Source organism: Peromyscus californicus, unplaced genomic scaffold (genome assembly GCF_007827085.1).
Source record: "Peromyscus californicus insignis strain IS unplaced genomic scaffold, ASM782708v3 Scaffold_10__1_contigs__length_136768540, whole genome shotgun sequence".
In the NCBI taxonomy this organism is placed as follows: Eukaryota; Metazoa; Chordata; class Mammalia; order Rodentia; family Cricetidae; genus Peromyscus; species Peromyscus californicus.
Window position 1 is genome coordinate 12,979,679 of NW_026294391.1, and position 19,201 is coordinate 12,998,879.

At 41.5% G+C, this 19,201-nt stretch overlaps 1 protein-coding gene across 1 annotated transcript in view; it reads left to right on the forward strand.

Moving 5' to 3' along the window:
• Positions 1-19,201, forward strand: part of Clcn5 (chloride voltage-gated channel 5) — a 166,294-nt gene that overhangs the window by 103,811 nt on the left and 43,282 nt on the right. The window contains exon 3 of the mRNA XM_052750304.1: positions 2,710-2,856. Coding sequence (XP_052606264.1) covers positions 2,710-2,856 — 147 coding nt within the window. The remainder of the gene's footprint in view (positions 1-2,709; positions 2,857-19,201) is intronic.

The following is a 19,201-nucleotide window of genomic DNA, read 5'->3' on the forward strand; positions in this document are numbered from 1 at the left end:
TGTGTGTGTGTCGGGGGGAGGGCAAGGATCATGCCTTCTTGGGATTTTATGATTTGTGTGTAGATGAATGGTTTTCCTGCTGTTTTTTCATTCTTGTTGACTTTGAAGTGGCAACAACAAAAGTGTCAGGTGGCATTCTTAGGGAGTTAGGAAGAGGTAAGCAGGGTCTGTGGATACACATTTAATACCCTTTGTCAAAAATGCTGGAGAGTAATAGAGCATGGTGGTACATTCCTGTATTTTCACTAAGAAGACTGAGGAAGGATAATTACAGGTTCAAAACCAGCCTGGGCTACATAGTGAGAACTCTGTCTCAAAATCTACAACACAAAGCCAGAAATGCTTGGGACTGGAAGTTTCAGATTTTGAAATATTTGCATATATAGTAAGATGTCTTTGAGATAAGACTCAAGTCTAAATATGATACTAATTTGTATTATATGTAGATTTTGCATAGTTCAGAGGTCATTTTATACACTATTTTAATACACTTCAGATTGACTGCAACCTATCAGAGGAGACCTGATGTGGGATTTCCATTTCTGGAATCTTGTGGGAACTCAAAATGTTGAACATTTTGAAGCATGTAAAATTTTTGAATCAGTATTAGTCAATGTACAGTAGGCTTCCTTAAAGGATGAACTAAAGTAAATGAATCTTTTGTCTCAGACAGATGGGAGCTGGGATCAAGTTTAAAGTACAGGGGTTATTTATTTCCTGTTTTGAAAGTTCATTATTTCTGTAGAAAACCTGTGAATGTAGCTGACCTAGGTTAGGGAATCATGCCCAAGTGGTGTGAGAAGGTATGTGGCTTGGGGTGTTGAAGTTTATACACATATGCATGTAACAACAATTAATGAAAAAAGAGGCCATGAATTTGAAGGAAAGCAAGGTGGAGCCAGCATGAAGAAGTTCCTACTGAACAAATTTTGGGAAATTTGAACATGAAAATGACAGCAATGGGTTTTGAGACACTGATTAAACAACAACAAGTATTCTGCTTACATGCAAATACATAATGGTTAAATTAAATATTTTATACCAAAATATCACATCAGAAACTAATCACTGTTACAAACTGACATTCTGTTGTTGTACCTCTTAGTAGAGGCCTAATCCCAGTACTTACAAAGTAGAAGCAGGGAGATCAAGAGTTCAAGGCTATCTTCAGCTACATAGTAAGTTTGAGGCTAGCCTGAATTAAGAACTTATATCCTAAAAAGTGGGAGATTGCCTACAAAATAATTGTGACTTATAATCTTCAAAACTGTCAAGATCATGAACTTCAAAAAAGGGCCCAAGAAACCATCACACATGGGTACCTTTCACTTTTTAGTAAGTTTATAGTTTTTTGAACATTTGGAGACAATCTTTAATCAAGGCTTGCCTGGAAATCATGCAATCGTTATTTTTCCTAATTTTGAAACCCTCTAAGATTAGTTGAAAATTACAGAAATGGGAAAGAGCTAGCAATCAATAAAGAGATATTTGTTTGAATAAATCCACTGACGTAAAATTCAGAGCAAATACAGAAAAACACAGCTATCAGAGAAAACCCATAGTTAGGTGTTGTAGCTCAGTCATAGCATGTTTGAGGTCCTGAATTCCACCCTTAGCATTACATTCCCCCCCACCAATACTGATGGAATTAAAGATTCAATACCGTATTTCCAGAAAGGGGGTGTGTTCTAGAGGAACAGAACCAATAGAATGAATAATATGTATTTAAATGGGATTTATTAGATTGGCTTACAGGGTAAAGTCTGGATAGTCCAAAAATGGCTGTTTTACATCTGACAGGCTGACAATCTGGTATTTACTCAGTCCGGGAGGCTAAGCTGGATATCTCAGCAGTCCCAGTCTGGCATTGAAGGTCTGGAGGATTCCTGGAGAGCTACCGGTCTTCAGTCTATGTTAGATATCCGAGGAATCTGGGTCCACTATCAGCGAAGGAATGCAGCAGTTGTAGCATCAGAATAGATGAACTTGCCAGCCACAGTGAAGGCAAACAGGCAAAAAGCCAAGTTTCCTTCTTCCATGTGGGTGCCACCCACATTTAGGGTGGGTCTTCTCACTTCAAATAATCTGATCAAGAAAATTCCTCACAGAAATGCCCAGAGGCTTACCTTTTAGTTGATTCCAGTTCCAGATCAAATTGACAACCAAGATGAACGATGGTTAATGATATGATGACAGAGAATGTGGTTTATAAGAGTGAAAGTCAGGGTTTAAGCCGTCACCCTTGATTGTAGCTGTGGAATATATTTTTGTTTTTTAAATTTCTTTTTAGATTTTTACATCTTATTTTATCTGTATGAGTGCTTTGTTTGCATGTATGTACATGTACCACATCATGCTTGGTTCCCACACAGGTGAGAAGAAGGTATTGGTTCCCCTGAAACTAGAGTAGTAGATGGCTGTGAACTACCATGTGGGTACTGGGAACCTAACTGAGGTCCTCTGCAAGCACAAGTGTTCCTAACCACTTAGCCATCTGTCCAGCCCCAACTGTTGTATATTGTATGTGCATACCTATGGGCCTGTCTGCTGCTAAGTAAATAGTAGTAAGTTTATAATGCATAGTGTGAGTGCTTTGAGAAATAATAAGCTGTGAAAGTGAAATAAGCCCTGAAGTTGGCACAATGGGAAAAAATCTGTTAGGGGCTAATTGTTCATTGTGATGAGCCTGGTATTTGTTTTTCTACACAGGAGCCATGGATAACAGAGGCTTCCATCAGGGAAGTTTTAGTAGCTTCCAGAGCAGCTCTAGCGATGAAGACTTGATGGACATCCCAGGGACTGCTATGGATTTCTCCATGAGAGATGATGTGCCTCCTTTAGATCGAGAAATAGAAGGTACCATTATTGCTAGTTTTCCAAATATTTGTAACTTGTGTACAGTAGGCACACAGCCTTGCAACTTTTAATACATTCTTCTTACCAACACACTGGCAGGATATTGAATTGTCTTGACCCATAGAAAAATTCCTTCTTGCTATTCCTTTGATTTTAGACCTCTGTCCCCTCTAGTCCTTGATATCACTGATCTTTACTCTGTCCTAGTCATTTTTTGTTTTCCTTTGAGGATATCACATTACTGGAATTTATATTATTTTACTTTGTGTGGGGGGTATGGAGAGGGTGGGACATGCATGGGCCATGGTGTGCATGTAGAGGACAGAGGATAACTTAACAAATCAGTTCTTACACCATGTAGGTTCTATGGATAGAACTTAGGTTGTCAAGCTTAGCAGCAAGTGTCCTTCCCCACTCAGACATCTTACTAGCCCCCTGTCCTGTGTCCTCTTTTGAGACTGAATTCTTTTGCTCAGCTCAGTGACTTGGAAATTTATCATTTTCTTGCTGCATGCATACCCAGGGGTGGGAGCCTTGAATCTCGGGGTAAATGTGTATTTGACTTTAAAAGAAAATGCCAAAACACTGTTCAAAGTGCCTGCAAAATTTTGCATCTTAACTAGCTCTATATGAGTGTTCTGTGTGTTCTACATCTTTGGCAGTATCAAAGATGTTGTTATCAGTAATTTTTATTTTAGCTTTCCTAAAAAGTATGTACCATTATCTCATGATTTGAGTTTTATTTCCTTAATGGCTAATGAGGTGGTTTAATATCATATCATGTGCTTATTTGCCAGGCTTATATATCCTCTTTGGTGAAGTAGGTGCTCAGATCTTACCCACTTTTTAAAACTGTATTTTCATTAGCAGGAAATCATCTGGAAAGTTAAGTGATATCCCAGTGATTATTTGATTACCTCCTTGCATTATCATTTCTATGGCTGCGTACAGTGCATGGTATGGCTGTGCTTTAAGTTCATGTAACCAAGCTTCTATTGATACACATTTTAGTTATTCTCCTCTTTTGTTATTCCAAGTAATGCCACAATGAACCACTATATAGTCTTTCTGTCTGTCTGTCTCTGTCTCTGTGTGTGTGTGTGTGTGTGTTAGTTACTTATCTGTTGCTATGACAAAACACCATGATCAATTCAACTTACAAAAGAAATGTTTAATCAGCCTACAGTTTCAGAAGGTTAGAGTCCATTATGGTGGAGCAAAGACATAGTGTTAGCAACAGCTGAGAACTCTCATCTTGATCCACAAGTAGGAGGCAGAGAGAGGGGGTGGTGCAGAGAGAGACAGAGAAACAGAGACACACACAGAGAGACACATGCACAGAGACAGGGAGACAGACAGAAAATTGGGAGTGTTTTGGAAACCTCAAAGCCCACCTCCTGTGACACACCTCCTCCAACAAGGCCATACCTACTAATCCTTCCCAATAAGCTCCACAAATTAGGGGCCAAGCATTCAAACACATGAGTCTTTGACGGCCATTCAGACCACCACAGTGTATATGTGTATCTTTTAAGCATATGAGAGCATTTTTATTTCATGACTGTATGCCAGTGTTAATTTCTTTCACCACTATGGTGTAGAATACCATAATTTTCATCTTCAATGTGATAGGCTGAATAATTTCTATTAATACTTCTCTTTTTTTAACTCTTATTATTTGAGACAGGGTCTCACTATGGTGCTCTGGTTGACCTGGAACTCACTATGTATACCAGGTTGACCTTGAACTCACAGAAATCTGCCTTCTGGGTGCTAGAATTAAAGGTGTTCACCACCACCTCTGGCATCTGTTATTTCAAATTTCAGGATTTTTTTCTTTTCTTTCTATCCTTTTTTCTTTTGTTTGGTTTTGGTTTTTTTTTTTTTTTTTTTTTTTTTTTTGGTTTTTCGAGACAGGGTTTCTCTGTGTAGCTTTGCGCCTTTCCTGGGATCTCACTCTGTAGCCCAGGCTGGCCTCGAACTCACAGAGATCCGCCTGGCTCTGCCTCCCGGTTTTGTTTTTTGAGACAAGGTTTCTCTATGTAGCCCTGGCTGTCCTGGAACTCACTCTGTAGACCAGGCTGGCCTTGAACTCACAGAGATCTGCCTGCCTCTGCCTCTCAAATTTCAGTTTTAATTAATGGATTTGAACATAGTTTCTTGCATTTGCTAAACAGTATAATTTCTTTTCGTGAAGGTTTCCTGTTCATGGGTTTTTGTTTCTCTAATGAGCTGATGATCTCATTCATTTGAGTCCTTCAATATTACTAATTTTTTTTGGTGTGATGTTGTTTGAATATAGTGTTCCATTTCTGCCTTCTTTCTTTCCTTTCCCTTCCCTCCCGACTTCTTCCCTTTTCCTCCCTCCCTCCTACTTCCTCCCTTCGAAATGTTTAGGACAGAGTCTCACCCTTTAGCCCAGGGAGGCCTGGAACTTACCATGTAACCCAGGCTAACCCTTCACTTGTGGCAATCATCTTACCACAGGCTCCCCAGTGTTTATCACAGCGGTGAGCCACTGTGTCCAGCTAGTTTGTCTTTTCAAACCTCTATATTTTACAGATTGGCTGTTAATGTATAATGTAGCTAAGAATGACCTTGAGTTGGTGATCTTCCTGTTTTCATATCTGGAGTCCTAGGGTTATAGGTGTGTGCTACCAGATCCACCTTGACTTTTTTTTTTTAATCTGCAAGAATTTTATCTGCTTCTTGTTGTACTTAGAAGGAGCCAGAGCCTACTAGTGTGATGCTAACCTTGATAACATAGTGATGCCCTGTTTTAAAAGAAATTCTGTAGGTATCATTACTATTATATGATTATTTGTAAGCTCTTACAAGAAGAATCCCTTCATGTCCATGTGTCTGTGTAAAGGATTAGATTACACAAAAACATATATTTGAGCAGGTATTGTGTGACACTATTTCTGGAGAGACTTGAACAGACGTCTACTTACCCCAGATAGGAAGCTCATGATAGATATCACCGAAGTCTACCTTGGTGAACCAGTGAGTTTTATTGGTTTACAAGAATATGGGTGAGGGGTTACTTATAGGAGTAGAATCACTCAGTGACAACTGTGGCACTAAAGCCCACCCAGCACAGGGCAGCTTATGAACACTGGAGCTCACTGTACAACTTACAGGCAGCGCAACAGATTGGGAGTGGTCTTTTCAGGCAGCTCAGTTGGTCTGAGCTTCCTTCAGGCAGCTTAGCTGGTCTCCACCTCTTCTAGGTGGTTTGACTGCTCTTTGCTTCTTCTAAGTAACGTGGCTGGTCTCTGCCTCTTCTAGGTGGTTTGAATGTTTTTCTGCTTCTTCTGCCAAGGCATCTTGACTGGTCTGATCCTCTTCTAGGTAGATCAGCTTGCCTGAGAGTATCTCTCGGGAGTCCTTACATCTTCTGTGTGTTTGGGGAGGGAGAGCCCTAGTATATCTGTTCAGTTGGGGGGCATCCTTGAAGCTCTTGAGTTATTTCTTCCTGAGCTTCAGGAGCTTCCCCGCAGGATAGAATGGTTCTCCTTCCTCTGCTCCCTTTAGAACAGTGGTCTTCAATCTGTGGGTCGACCCCTCTGGGAGTTGAACAACCCTTTCACAGGGGTTTCAAGATCAGATAGCCTGCATATCAGACATTTACATTATGGTTCATAACAGTAGCAAAATTACAGCTATGAAGGAACAATGAAAACATTTTTTATGGTTGGGGGTCACGACAACATGAAGACCTGTATGTACTAAATGGTCGTAGCATTAGGAAGATTGAGAACCACTGCCTTAGAACATCTGTTGTTTCACCTCCTCCTAAATCTCTTGTGTCTTAACAAGCGACCCTCCAAAACAGAAGGTTTTAATCTTGGAGGAAAAAACCTGCTACACAACAGTGAGCCTTGAAGAATTAATTATTTGGTAGGAAGAAAAAAATTATAAACAGAAGGAATACTTTTGTAGAGGTAGGTGTCAACAGGCATCCTGTACAGAGAGATGATAAGACAGATATGAACCAGAATAGGTAAGTCACGTCCTTGGGTGTTGTTCTGGTTAATTTTTAGTGCCAACTTGACATAATCTCAGCCACTTGGGAAGAGAAAACATCAATTGAAGCATTGCCTGATCAGATGGCCTGTGGCCATGCCTGTGAAGAATTCTCTAGATTAATGATTGATGGGAGAGTGCCTAGCCCACTGTGGGTGGTACTATCCCAATATAAGAAAGCTAGCTGACAGAGAGGGAGAGAGAGGGGGAGAGGGAGAAAGGAGAGGGAGAAGGAGGAGATCAGAAGAGGGCATTGGATCCCCTGGAACTTGAGTTATGTATGGTTATTAGCCACCATCTGGGTGGCTAGGAATCGAACCTGGGTCTTCTGCAAGAACAAGTATTCTTAACCACTGAGACACCTCCACAGACACAGGTAGTTTTAAAAAATGTGTTGTTTTGTTTTATTTTGTTGAGAAAGAGTCTCATATAGTCAAGACTGGTCTTGAGTTCACCATGTTGCTGAGGCATGTGCCTGACATTTTAAAGATATTTCAATCTTCATTTCACTAATAGAATCCACAGCTATAGAATGTGTGGATGTAGAAATCCCATAGAATACCTATTACATGGTTAATTTCCCATTATCATAGGTACTGGGATGGATGGAAATAAGCCAAACAATAGATGGTAACTGGAGAACAACACTCTGTCTGTTTGTAGTCCTGAGGATTGAACTCAGGGTCTCACACATGCTGAACAAACCTGTTACCACCAGGCTACACGCCCAGCCCCTCTTTTCCTTTCTATTTTGATGCAATAATGTATACCTGGAGTCCTACCACTCTGGAGTCTGCAAAGCTGGATGATCAAGAGTTCACTTTCCACTTTAGTCAGATAGGCAGACGGGTGCACATAACTGTAATCTCAGCACTCAGGAAGTGGAGCCAGGAGGATCACCATTAGTTCAGTGTCAGAATGAGCTACACAGGAAGACCCTGTTTCAAAATACCACCAACAGCGAAAGAAACACAAAATAAAACACATCAAGGATAGAGGAATGGCATAATGGTCACAAGCACTTGCTGCTCTTGCAGAGGATCCGGGTTCAATTCTCAGCACCCACATGGAGGCTCACAACTCTCTCTAACTCCAGTTCTGGGCATTCTGATGCCCTCTTATGGCCTCTGTTGGCACCAGACACAGCAACAAAACAAAACAAAACAAAACAAAAAAAACCAAAAGAACAGCAACATCTTTTTAAGGAATGCCAGGGAAGGCCCTTGAGGACATGACAAAGTTAGAGTGAACATAGCAATATAAAAAAGGTTTTCAGGCATGGTGATGCATGTCTGTAATCCCAGCACTCCAGGGACAGAGACAGGAGGATTACCACAAATTTAAGGCTAGCCTAGTCTACATAGTGAGTTCTAGGCCCACTAAGACCCACAAATGAGATCTTGTCTAAAATAGCCAATGTCCCCTGCTCCAAAAAGGAAAGAAAAGTAAAAAAAAAAAGATAATATCATAGATTCAAAAGGATAACAGGCAGGATGTGTTGCTACACACTGATCATCCTAGCACTTGAGAGACTGAGGTAGGAAGATGGAGAGTTTGAAACCAACATGGACTACAGAATTAATTCGAGCTATATAGGAAGACCTTGTCTTAAAAATCAAAATGAAGTCAAAAGCAAGGATGACAAGAAATATGAGTAGGAAAGGTATCTCAAGAGATAGCCTCTGAATTTAAAGTTTATAAAAGAGAGGTATGTTGTTCAAATCTTCGATGGTCTTTTAATAAAAAACCCAGAGCCAGATATCAGGGTGAAAGCTGAAAGATCAGAGAAGCAGAACAGCCAGCCACTAGTTCTTACCTCTGTGAAATCCTCAGTCTAAAGAGAGTGAGTTCCTGCTTCCTCATGCCTTATATACCTTTCTCTGCCCAGACATCACTTTCTGGGATTAAAGGCATGTGTGCTTCACAGTACTGCGATTAAACATGTGTGCCACCACTGCCTGGATCTGTTTCCAGTGTGGCCTTGAACTCTGCCTCTCGAGTGATAGGATTAAGGCTGTGTGCCACCACTGTCTGGCCTCTATGTCTAATCTAGTGGCTGGCTCTGTCCTCTGATCCTCAGGCAAGTGTATTAGGGTACACAATATATCACCACAGAAGTATTTGTGCTTTTATATTTTGTGGTTCTTCTTATTAGTACACCTCTAAAAAGGCAGTATTTCACTTATATGTGCATGCATCTACAAGCATAGTGTAGCAGTAACTGGCTTGAATAACTAGTGTGCTAGGCTATCACTAAACTGAGACCTTTATATAAACCTTCTGGCCAAACCAAAATCATCACTGCTAGTAAAAAAAAAGGGGGGGTCACATTTGGCATTCTCACCAAGTCCTCTTGTGTGTTCATTTTGTTGGCAATACAGAATCAGGGTAAGTAATTGCTCATTCCCATTTCATGGGCTAGAAAAATGAAGCCAACTAAGATTTTTGACATTGCCTATGATTGTGGAATGTGTTTTTAGACGAGTGGTCCTCCACCACTTTTCAGTAGATTCTTAGAAGTGTTACTTCTTATAGTTTATTAAAATCTGTCCACAAAATAAAGAGGCTTCTTTTTATGAGCCACATGTAAAAATTAGTTCACTTACCATAGCAATGCATTTTTCTTCCTTTGCTTTCAAAGTTTTCTTTCCTTATTTAGTGTCTTTACATAGGATTTCCTAGTGAAGAAGCCATTGATAGAAGAAAAGGCCAGAAAGTCATTGAAACGTGATGGTGAAACTATGCATAAAATTCTGTATACTGGGCATGATAACATGTACTAAAACCAACATAAGTTCTGTGGAATGTAAACGTTATTAAAAGTGGTTCTTGTTTTCTACATGGCTATACTGGAATTGATTTATGAAGAATGAATAAATCAGTTATGCATGGCAAAGCTAAATGTATTGAGATAGTCTGTAAATTAGAAAAAAACCATAAACATGTGGCGGGGGAGGGAAGTAGAAAATGAATTTGAATTACAGGCAAACATTCAGAGCTGTTCTTGTCATCCAACCATTCTCACTTGCCTGGGCAAGGCCAGCACTGCATTCATTTATTCTTTCCTTCCTTCCTTCATTCATTCACCCATCAGTATTTATGGAGTACTCATCCATATAGGAGCTTAGCACTGTACTGTCTGATAATGCTTCTGAATTACAGAAACAGAGTCTGCCTTTTGGAGGTCTAAGCCTCCCAGGATGAGGTATGTGGGTGGGGTGGTGGCAGTTCGAGCCACAGGGGGCACAGCAGGTATAAGGCAGGATATCTAGCTAGAAGTCTAGATGGCATAACACTGTGTACACTTCATGATCTTATCTTGGAGCCAAAGCACCAACAAGTGATTTCAAAGCAGAGGAATGATATGATCAGGTTCAAGTTTTGGAAAATTGATAGTGCAGAGGGCAAATGAAGGGCAAATATGGGGATGGTGACATTTTAGTGCCTTAAAATTCTAGGCAAGAGATCAGATGGCTTGAAAAAGACAAGAGGAACCAGGAGAAAGGGATATCAGGTTCTGGAGAAATTGAAGGAGGGAAATGGAAAGGAACAAGTTGGTACTAGGGATAACACAGAAAGACTCAGGGGTAACTTCAAAGCCTAGACTGGTTATGGAGTAGACAGTGTTCTCTAATACCACCTGTGTCTTGTAACTTCCTAATGTGTCAGCGCAGAAAAGAATCGTAATAATCAAATGTGATAGAATGAAATACATAACAAGACTTGAAACCCACCAAGTAGACTATAAAGCAGTTCTGTTTGTTCTGCCAAACTACGAAGAACTCATGGTTGCCCTTCAAGGAGAACTGGAACAAACCTTGGACTCTAGCTCCTGATAAAACCCACCATCATAAGCTCAGAATCTATGCCCAGAATCCCAGCACTTGAGGCAGACAGGAGAATAGCGGATTCTAGGATAGCCTATGCCTCATGGGAAGACTGTCTGATAAAGTCACCCCCAGTTAGGCTTCTCCGCAAGCGATCTGACATGAGCAAATGTGTGGAACTAGCCTAAACACTTAGTCTGAGAAAGTGGGTGGGTTTTACAGCTTTTGTGAGCTAGAGGGAAAAAAACAGGGCCTGAATTAAAAGTACCGTGGGGCCACAAACCACATCAACTTTAAATAATCTTTTTTGCTTTGTTGTTGTTTTTTGGTTTGTTAGTTTTTTTATTTAAAAATATTTCTTTCCTTTTACATACCAATCCCTGTTCCCCCTCCCTCCCCTTCTCCCGCTCCCCCCTACCTACCCCTATCTCACCCCATCCCCTCCTCATAGAGGGTAAAGCCTCCCTTGGGTAGTCAACACAGGCTGGCATACCAAGTTGGGGCCGGACCTAGCCCCTCCTCCTTGCATCAAGGCTGAGTAGGGCATCGCACCATAGGGAATGGACTCTAAAAAGTTAGTTCGTGTACCCGGGATAAATCCTGGTCCCATTGCCAGGGGACCCACAAACACATCAAGCCATGCAACTTTCACCTACGTTCAGAGGGCCTAGTTGGGTCCCATGCAGGCTCCCCAGCTGTCAGTTCAGAGTCCATGAGCTTCCACTCATGGTTTGGGTCAGCTATTTCTGGGGTTTCCCATCATGATTCTGACCACCCCCCTTCCCTTGCTCTTATAATCCTTCCTTCCTCTCTTCAACTGAACTCCAGGATCTTGGCCAAGTGCTTGGCCGTGGGTCTCTGCATCTGCTTCCATCAGTCACTGGATGTAGGTTCTATGATGACAATTAGGGTAGACACCATTCTGAGTGCAGGGGAAGGCTAGTTCAAGCACCCTCTCCACCATTGCTATGAGTCTCAGCTGGAGGACAATCGTGAGTTCCTGGGGTTTTCCCTAGCTGCAGATTTCTCCCCACCCCCTTAATAGCTAGCTCTCTCTGTCAAGATACCTCTTTCATTGCTCTTCCTCCCCGTCTTTCCCCCAACTCGGCCATCTCGAGCCCTCATTTTCCCACCTCCCATCCCCTCTCCTCTAGCCCCCACTCCCAGTTTAACCAGGAGATCTTAACCCTTTCCCTTCCCTGGGGCAATCCATGTGTGTCCCTCTTAGTGTCCTTCTCTTTACCTAGTTTCTCCAGGGTTGTGGACAGTAGCCTGGTTATCCTTTGCTTTGTGTCTAGTATCCACTTATGAGTGAGTACATACCGTGTTTGTCTTTCTGAGTCTGGGTTACCTCACTCAGGATGATATTTTCTATTTCCATCCACTTGCCTGCAAATTTCATGATGACATTGTTTATTACCACTGCGTAATACTCCATTGTGTAAATGTACCACATTTTCTTTATCCATTCTTCAGTTGAAGGGCATCTAGGTTGTTTCCAGGTTCTGGCTATTACGAATAATGCTGCTATGAAGTTTGGTAGTTTTGATACAGGATCTCACTTTGTAGCCCAGGCTCACCCAGTACTTGTTATGTGGTGTAGGCTGCTCTCAAACTCAGGGCATCCCTCTTACCTTAACTTCCCAAGTGCTGGATTATAGGTATTAGCTACGAGGCTAATGATATCCACAGGCTTAAAAGCATCCTTTACTTTTCTTCATAGGAAAATGGGCAGATTTCAGAATTCATATCTGTTAAGGTTTCACCCATATAAACTTTATTGAAGTTTATTTTTAATTTATTTTAAATTTACTTAGTTCTTCCCTATGTCTCACCCAGGTTATCACATCACACAGAGGCGTCATGTCTTCTTTAGGCTCCTCTTAGTTGTGACGCATGCTTAGATTTCTGATGTTTCTAGTGACCTTACCAATTCTGAGCAGTAGTCAGGTATTTTATATAATGCCCCTCAGTTGAAATTTATCTGATGTTTTCTCATGATTAGGCTGTGTTTGGAGCATTTGGAGATGAAGACCAGGGAGGTCAAGTGACCCATCAATGTGACATATTGTTGGTGATAACTTTGATCACCTGACTGATTTATTTTTCCTCAGGTTTCTCCACTTACACTATTATTGTTTTCCTTCCTTTCCACATTGTACTCTTCAGGAAGGAGTGAGAGGCCCTTACTTAAGGTCAAAGAAATTGTGTCCCACCTCCTTGAGACTGCTGACATGGGAATTTTGTCTACGCTCTCCCATTCATTCATTGATTCTATCATCTGTATTGTTTTGTACTTTGGGTTCTAATCTACTCCTACTCTATTTTGTTGCTTAAGTTGTTCCAGTTTTGCCATTGAGTTGAGTGTTTCCCCTGCCATTGTGGGTTTGTTTTTAGTACTCCCTTACTTTTTGACCCTAATCAACTTTGCTGTTCGAGTACCAAGGCAGGAAATGTATGTTAGCCATCGTTCAAGGAGTCCTGCTTTCCTTCAGTCTAGAACTGATTTAGAAATGAAGATAGGGCACTAGCTATGCCCACTTCTACAAAGGCAATGCTTTTTTTTTTTTGAGACAGGATTTTATGTATGCTGGCCACATGCTCACTATGTAGCTGTAGATGGCCTTGAGCTACTGATCCTCCTTCTAAAAACAGATTATAGGCGTGTACCACTGTACCTAGCATTCTGCCGAGGTCAACTGAATAGATGATGTGTCTGCTAGCATAAAATGTGTGTGTGCGCGCACGCGCGTGTGGTCACCTTTATCTACATTAAGCTGAACATAAGATCATACTGATTGGTGTCTCTCTCTTTTATAATCCATTACCATCAGGACCATTTTAGCTTTCCTCCTTTGCTTGCCTATAACCTTCTACTCTGACAGTGAGAAACCTACCCTGCATTATCTGTCATCTACTATTTAACTCTTCTTTCCCAGTATACATGTATAGTGGTTTCAGAGTTGTTAACAAGGACTCACCATGAGAGGTAACTTTAACGACTAGCAGGATGTATGCACCAATCCTTTTTTGTCTTTGCTCCTAGAGGTTCTGTTCATTTCTATAATTACTTAGGGCAGAACCTTCTTCCCTTATCGCCCTCAGTGATGCTATTTCATAAAACTTGTGATACAGATAGAGTCTTTTGTTACTTACTTCATTCCATCATGGGGTCTTCACACATTGAAATGATCCTTAAAATTTGTACATACTAAGCTGCATACATAATTCTTTGAGCTGAAGTTCTGTGAGCTGGAAAAATGCACATTGGTATTTATTCACTATTATGCTGCCATGAAAAATAGTTTCACTACCCTAAAACATCTTTTATGCTTTGCCTATTCTGCCCCTTACACCCTAAGTCTCTAGAAACTACCCATCTGTTTATTGGCTCCATAAATTTCTTTTTTTAATGTCATGTAATCAGAATCATATATACCATGTAGTCTTTGTTGACTGTCTTCTTTGACTCATCAATATGCATTTAAGATTCACCAATGGCTCTGGGTATGCTGGTGTATGTCTGATATCCCAGCACTCAAGAGGGCTAAGTCATGAGGATCAAGGCCAGCCAGGGCTACATGACAAGACCCTGTATTTTTTAAAAAAAGAAGCAAAAAGATTCGATAGAGCTGGTGAGATATCTCAGTGGATAAGGGTGCTTGTTCCACAGGCTTGAAGACTTGAGTTCCATCTCCAGGTCACATGTGGTAGAGGGAAAGAACTGGTTTTCCTCTGACATGTACATGTACACAAATGCACATATACACACACAAAATGAAGAATGTGTTTTTAAAAAAGATTCTTTAACATCTTTGTGTGGATAGCTCATTCCTTTCTTTTAATGAATAATAATCCATTCTCTAGATATATCACTTTTTTTTAATCCATTCACCTACTGATGAACATTTTGATTGCTTCCAGGTTGTTTTGTTTTGTTTCCAGTAAGAAAACAGGTGCTGTGAACATCTCTGTGTAGATGTTCTCTTTTGTGGGGGGAAGGTAAGGGTTTATTTCAGTCACACTTCTATATAACAGTTCATCATCAAAAACAGCTAGAGCAGGAACTTAAATAGGGAAGGGACCTGGAGGAAAGAGCTGATGCAGAGTCCACGAACAAGTACGGGCTTGCTCCTCATGAATTGCTCCGTCTACTTTCTTATAGAGAAGCCAGGCCCAGCATCCCAGGTGTAGCACCACCAATAATGGGCTGGATCCTCCCCATAAATCACTAATTAAGAAAATGTCTTACAGGCCTGCTTACAGCTCCATCATTTTTAAAAAATACAATAAAATATAATAAGATAAAGCGAAAACTAACACATTAAAATTGGACAAAACAAACTGGGGAAAGAGCCCAAGAGAAGACACAAGAAACAGAGACCCACTATTTCGCACACTTTATTGGAAACCATAATATATACACCGAGGACCTGGTGCAGACCCAATGCCCTGTGCATGCTGCTTCAGTCTCTGTTTGCTTACGTTTTTTTTTTGTTTTTTTTTTTTTTTGGTTTTTCGAGACAGGGTTTCTCTGTGTAGCTTTGCGCCTTTCCTGGAACTCGCTTTGGAGACCAAGCTGGCCTCGAACTCACAGAGATCCCCCTGCCTCTGCCTCCCGAGTGCTGGGATTAAAGGCGTGCGCCACCACCGCCCGGCTTGTTTGCTTACGTTTATTCAGAGGTTCTTGTTTTCTTGGTGTCCTCCATCCCCTCTGGCTCTTACATTCTTTTTGCCTCCTCTTTCACAAAGGTCCCTGAGTCTTAAGGGGAGGGAGTTTATGAAGACAACCTGTGTAGGACTCTGCATGATGTCTGGCTGTGGGTCTCTGTATTTGTTCCCATCTGCTGCAGGAGGAAGCCTCTCTGATGATGGCTGAGAAAGGCATTGATCTATGTGTATAGCAGAATATCATTAGGAGTCATTTATCACTACATTATTTATTTATTTATTTATTCATTCATTCATTCATTCATTCATTCATTTATTTATTTGATCAGTAATACTTGGTTTTACCCTAGGTCCCTGTCTATCTAGTCTCAGGTTCTTGGTCACCTAAACATTATTGGTGTGGCTTGCATCTTCTGGAATGGGCCTTAAGCCTAATTAGATTTTGGTTGGTTGCTCTCACAAGATGAGACTTGGGGATTAATTTGGAGGAGCAGAGGGAGAGGTGAAGATCTACATGAAAGGTTTCTGCACCCTGATAAGCCTCTCCGCTGACGCAGCAATCCAAATCAGACCGAATTAGAAAAAGCCCTGGTTTAATGGGTGGGGAGTTGAGGTGGATTTTCCACCAGAATATTCCAGACTCTTTGGGTATAGGGATGCCAGGGTGCCAGGGGCTGAGGTTGAGCTTCCACCAGAACACACAATCTTGCAAATCATGCACTATGTATAGCTCAGGCTGCCTTTGAACTCATGGCAGTCCTCATGCCTTACTGTCTGGGATACTTGAAATTTACGCACGGACATTATTCCTAACTGATTTTTTTTTTTCAGTCCAAGGGATTGAAGCTGGGACCTTTTGCATGTCTCTTTAGCTTCCCTGCCCAGCCTGGTCTGTGGGTCCCCAGGGAGTGCCTGCTAGAGTTGGGGTGGGGAGCAATGAGGACCAAGCAGTAGGTGGGAGGAGGGAGGCTAAGGGGAAGATCTGTGGGATCCACTAGATATTAGAAGAGACTGCTGCAGGTGTTGGGGATGAGACTGGGGGATTGGATCTGGAGGAACGGAGGGAGGGAGAGGTGAAGATCTGCAGTCAGCCTTCCTGCTTCCCAGGCTGGAGTAGCCTGTGGTTTAGCTGGGAGTGCCTGCTGGTGTTGGGGGCTAGAATAAAGCAATGGTTTGGGGGGGGGAGGGAGGCTAGGAGCAGAAGATCTGAGGGATCCACAGGAGGTGGGGGCTGGGCAAAAGGGAGTCTTCAGCAGGTGTTGTGTTGCAGAGCTGAGGATAAGACTGGGGAATTGGATCTGGAAGAGCAGAAGGAGCTGTGAAGGTCTGCAGTTAGCCTGCCTGCTTCTTTGGCTGGAGTACAGTGTTGAGGTTTTCCTTGCAGTGTTTTACTTTTTATTGTCTCGTGCGATGCCATGTTAACTATTGATTGTTTTACACACACACACACACACACACACACACACACACACACACACACACACACTAATACATAATTACATACTTTAATTGTGTTAGGATTTATGGAAAAGTAGCTGGGCATTAAGTTGTGTTTACTATTTGTGATAACTAGACATCACAGGAGTCAAATTCCTATGGTGACTTTGTGTTTCCTTTCTTCTTGATTCTGGGTTTGCCTCCATCTAGTTCCTTTAGAAATGATGTGTCTTGCCACTCTTTCAGATATAATTTACTCTTAGGGTACCCGAGCCCTGTAGGTGTGATGCTAAAGTATGAGGGACCAAGTACATCACAATCAGACTAATTCTTACTTTTACTGGGACTGTGTCTTGTGGCTATGACCTTCACAAGTTCTCCAAGTTATTCTCCCTGCCTTCTCTGTGCCCTTTAGCATTCACAATCTGCTTCCTTGAAGCCCTGGCCCTGCTGAGTATGTATTCCCCCTCAGGTGAAATTGGAAAGCCAGATGGGGGCTGGAATGGGAGGAATCCCTTCCCCCAACCGGGAATAAGGCTCAGGCAAAGTATTTTCCCTTGGAGCATGTTTGATTGCTGTGAAGAAATCTCCGGGCATATTTCACAAGGATTACTCATCCTGTCCCCTCCCTCGTCAAAGTCAGGAGAGTCTTCTAGGATTTTCAGTGTGAGATCTTGGTGAGGTTTCTGGAAGTAGAGCTTTGGTGTGGGTTTCTCCGATTTATGCAGTTCATTCTCGTTGCCTGTTGTTGTTGTTGTTCCTATGGCTCTAACCCGATTTCTTCCAGGTAAGAAATTCTCAGGTGGGGGTCTTTGGAAAAGCTGTCTCTTCAGTCTCTTCTGTAGCCTCAGTTCTCTGATGGCTCCAGGAAAAAAATTATCCATTTTTCCTATTGTCTAGCCTTTTCTTATTCTGAGGGTAAGAATAAGAATTTCTAAACTGTTTACGATGGAAAAACTGAATTTGAAAGTTTCATATTTATTGTTATTTTTATTAAATTTAGGGGGTTTTGGAGACCAGTTCTCACTCTATAGCTCAGGTTAGCCACAAACTCACTATGTACAGCTCAGGCTGCCTTTGAACTCATGCAATCCTCATGCCTTACTGTCTGGGTACTTGAAATATAGGCACAAGACATTACTCCTATCTGATCTTCTTTTTTAGTTCAAGGGATTGAAGCTGGGACTTTTTGCATGCCAGGCAGACTCTCTACCATTTGTATTAACCCCCAGCCTCCCATTTATTTATAAACAGTGAATCTACTATAGCAATCCTTTGATAGTACTGACATTTGTGAGAAGATTATTTTCTACCTTAACTTGTTGAATTTATGTTAAGTGGTAAAGGATAAGGGTATTATAATGTCTCAGGGGCATGGACTGTATATTTCTGGGAACAGATCATTGCTGGTCAGTAGGTCCTCAAAATGTATACTGTAGCCATGTTAGCATGTAGCTGTAGCTCTAGTTAACCATGTCCTAGAAATGCTGCTTCCCAGTGAGGGGCTAGGTTGTTCTAATCTTCATCAATAAGCTTTTCTTTTCCAAGGATTGGTAGTATCATTTTATGAATTTGCCAGAGGAGTACCTTCAGATAGCTATTCAATCAAAATACTATTTTGAATTCCTCAAAGATAAGGTGCTGTCAAATATTTCTCAGTATAGTATGAATGACCAAATGAAAAACATGCCTAAAATAATAGAACATGAAGCTCTAAGGCACCTAAAAGTAAAATTGGCAGAGGCAGAGGCGGAGGCAGTGGATGACTACAGTGAAACAGTGTTTCTTGGCCATAGCAGGGAAGCTGCACAGATGAACACACAGTGCTTCTGACAGCATACATAAGACCTAGTCAGAGCAAAGCCCAGCATGCTGGGAGCTGGCCATGAAATCTCACCCTTAGTCATGGGACTGCTGTCACTTGTCAACTGCTAGAAGAGGGACAAACAGTTTTCTCTAAGAGTACAGCCCCTGGTAAGTTGGCCACACTCCAGTGGAAGACTACACATCCAAGAGTATTTGAATAGCGCGAGGCAGGGTATATTGTGGGGTGGGGGTGAAGGGAAAAGGAAGGGAGAAAGGATGCAATTATCATCTTAAAAAATACAGGAAGGATACAGAGTTGGGTGGGTACATCTTGGAAAAGTTGGGGGTAGTGAATATGATTAAAAGATGTAGGAAACTCTTAAGGAACAGTGTGTGTGAGTATGTGTGTGTGTGTGTGTGTGTGTGTGTGTGTGTGTGTGTGTGTGTGTGTATGTTGTAAAAATAATATGAATACCTGCTTTGTTTCAGAGATGGCAGATCTGTAAGTCACCAAGATTAAGGCAGTTGCCAAGGTTATACAGCTAATGCAGTGTAGAGCTACAATTATAATTTAT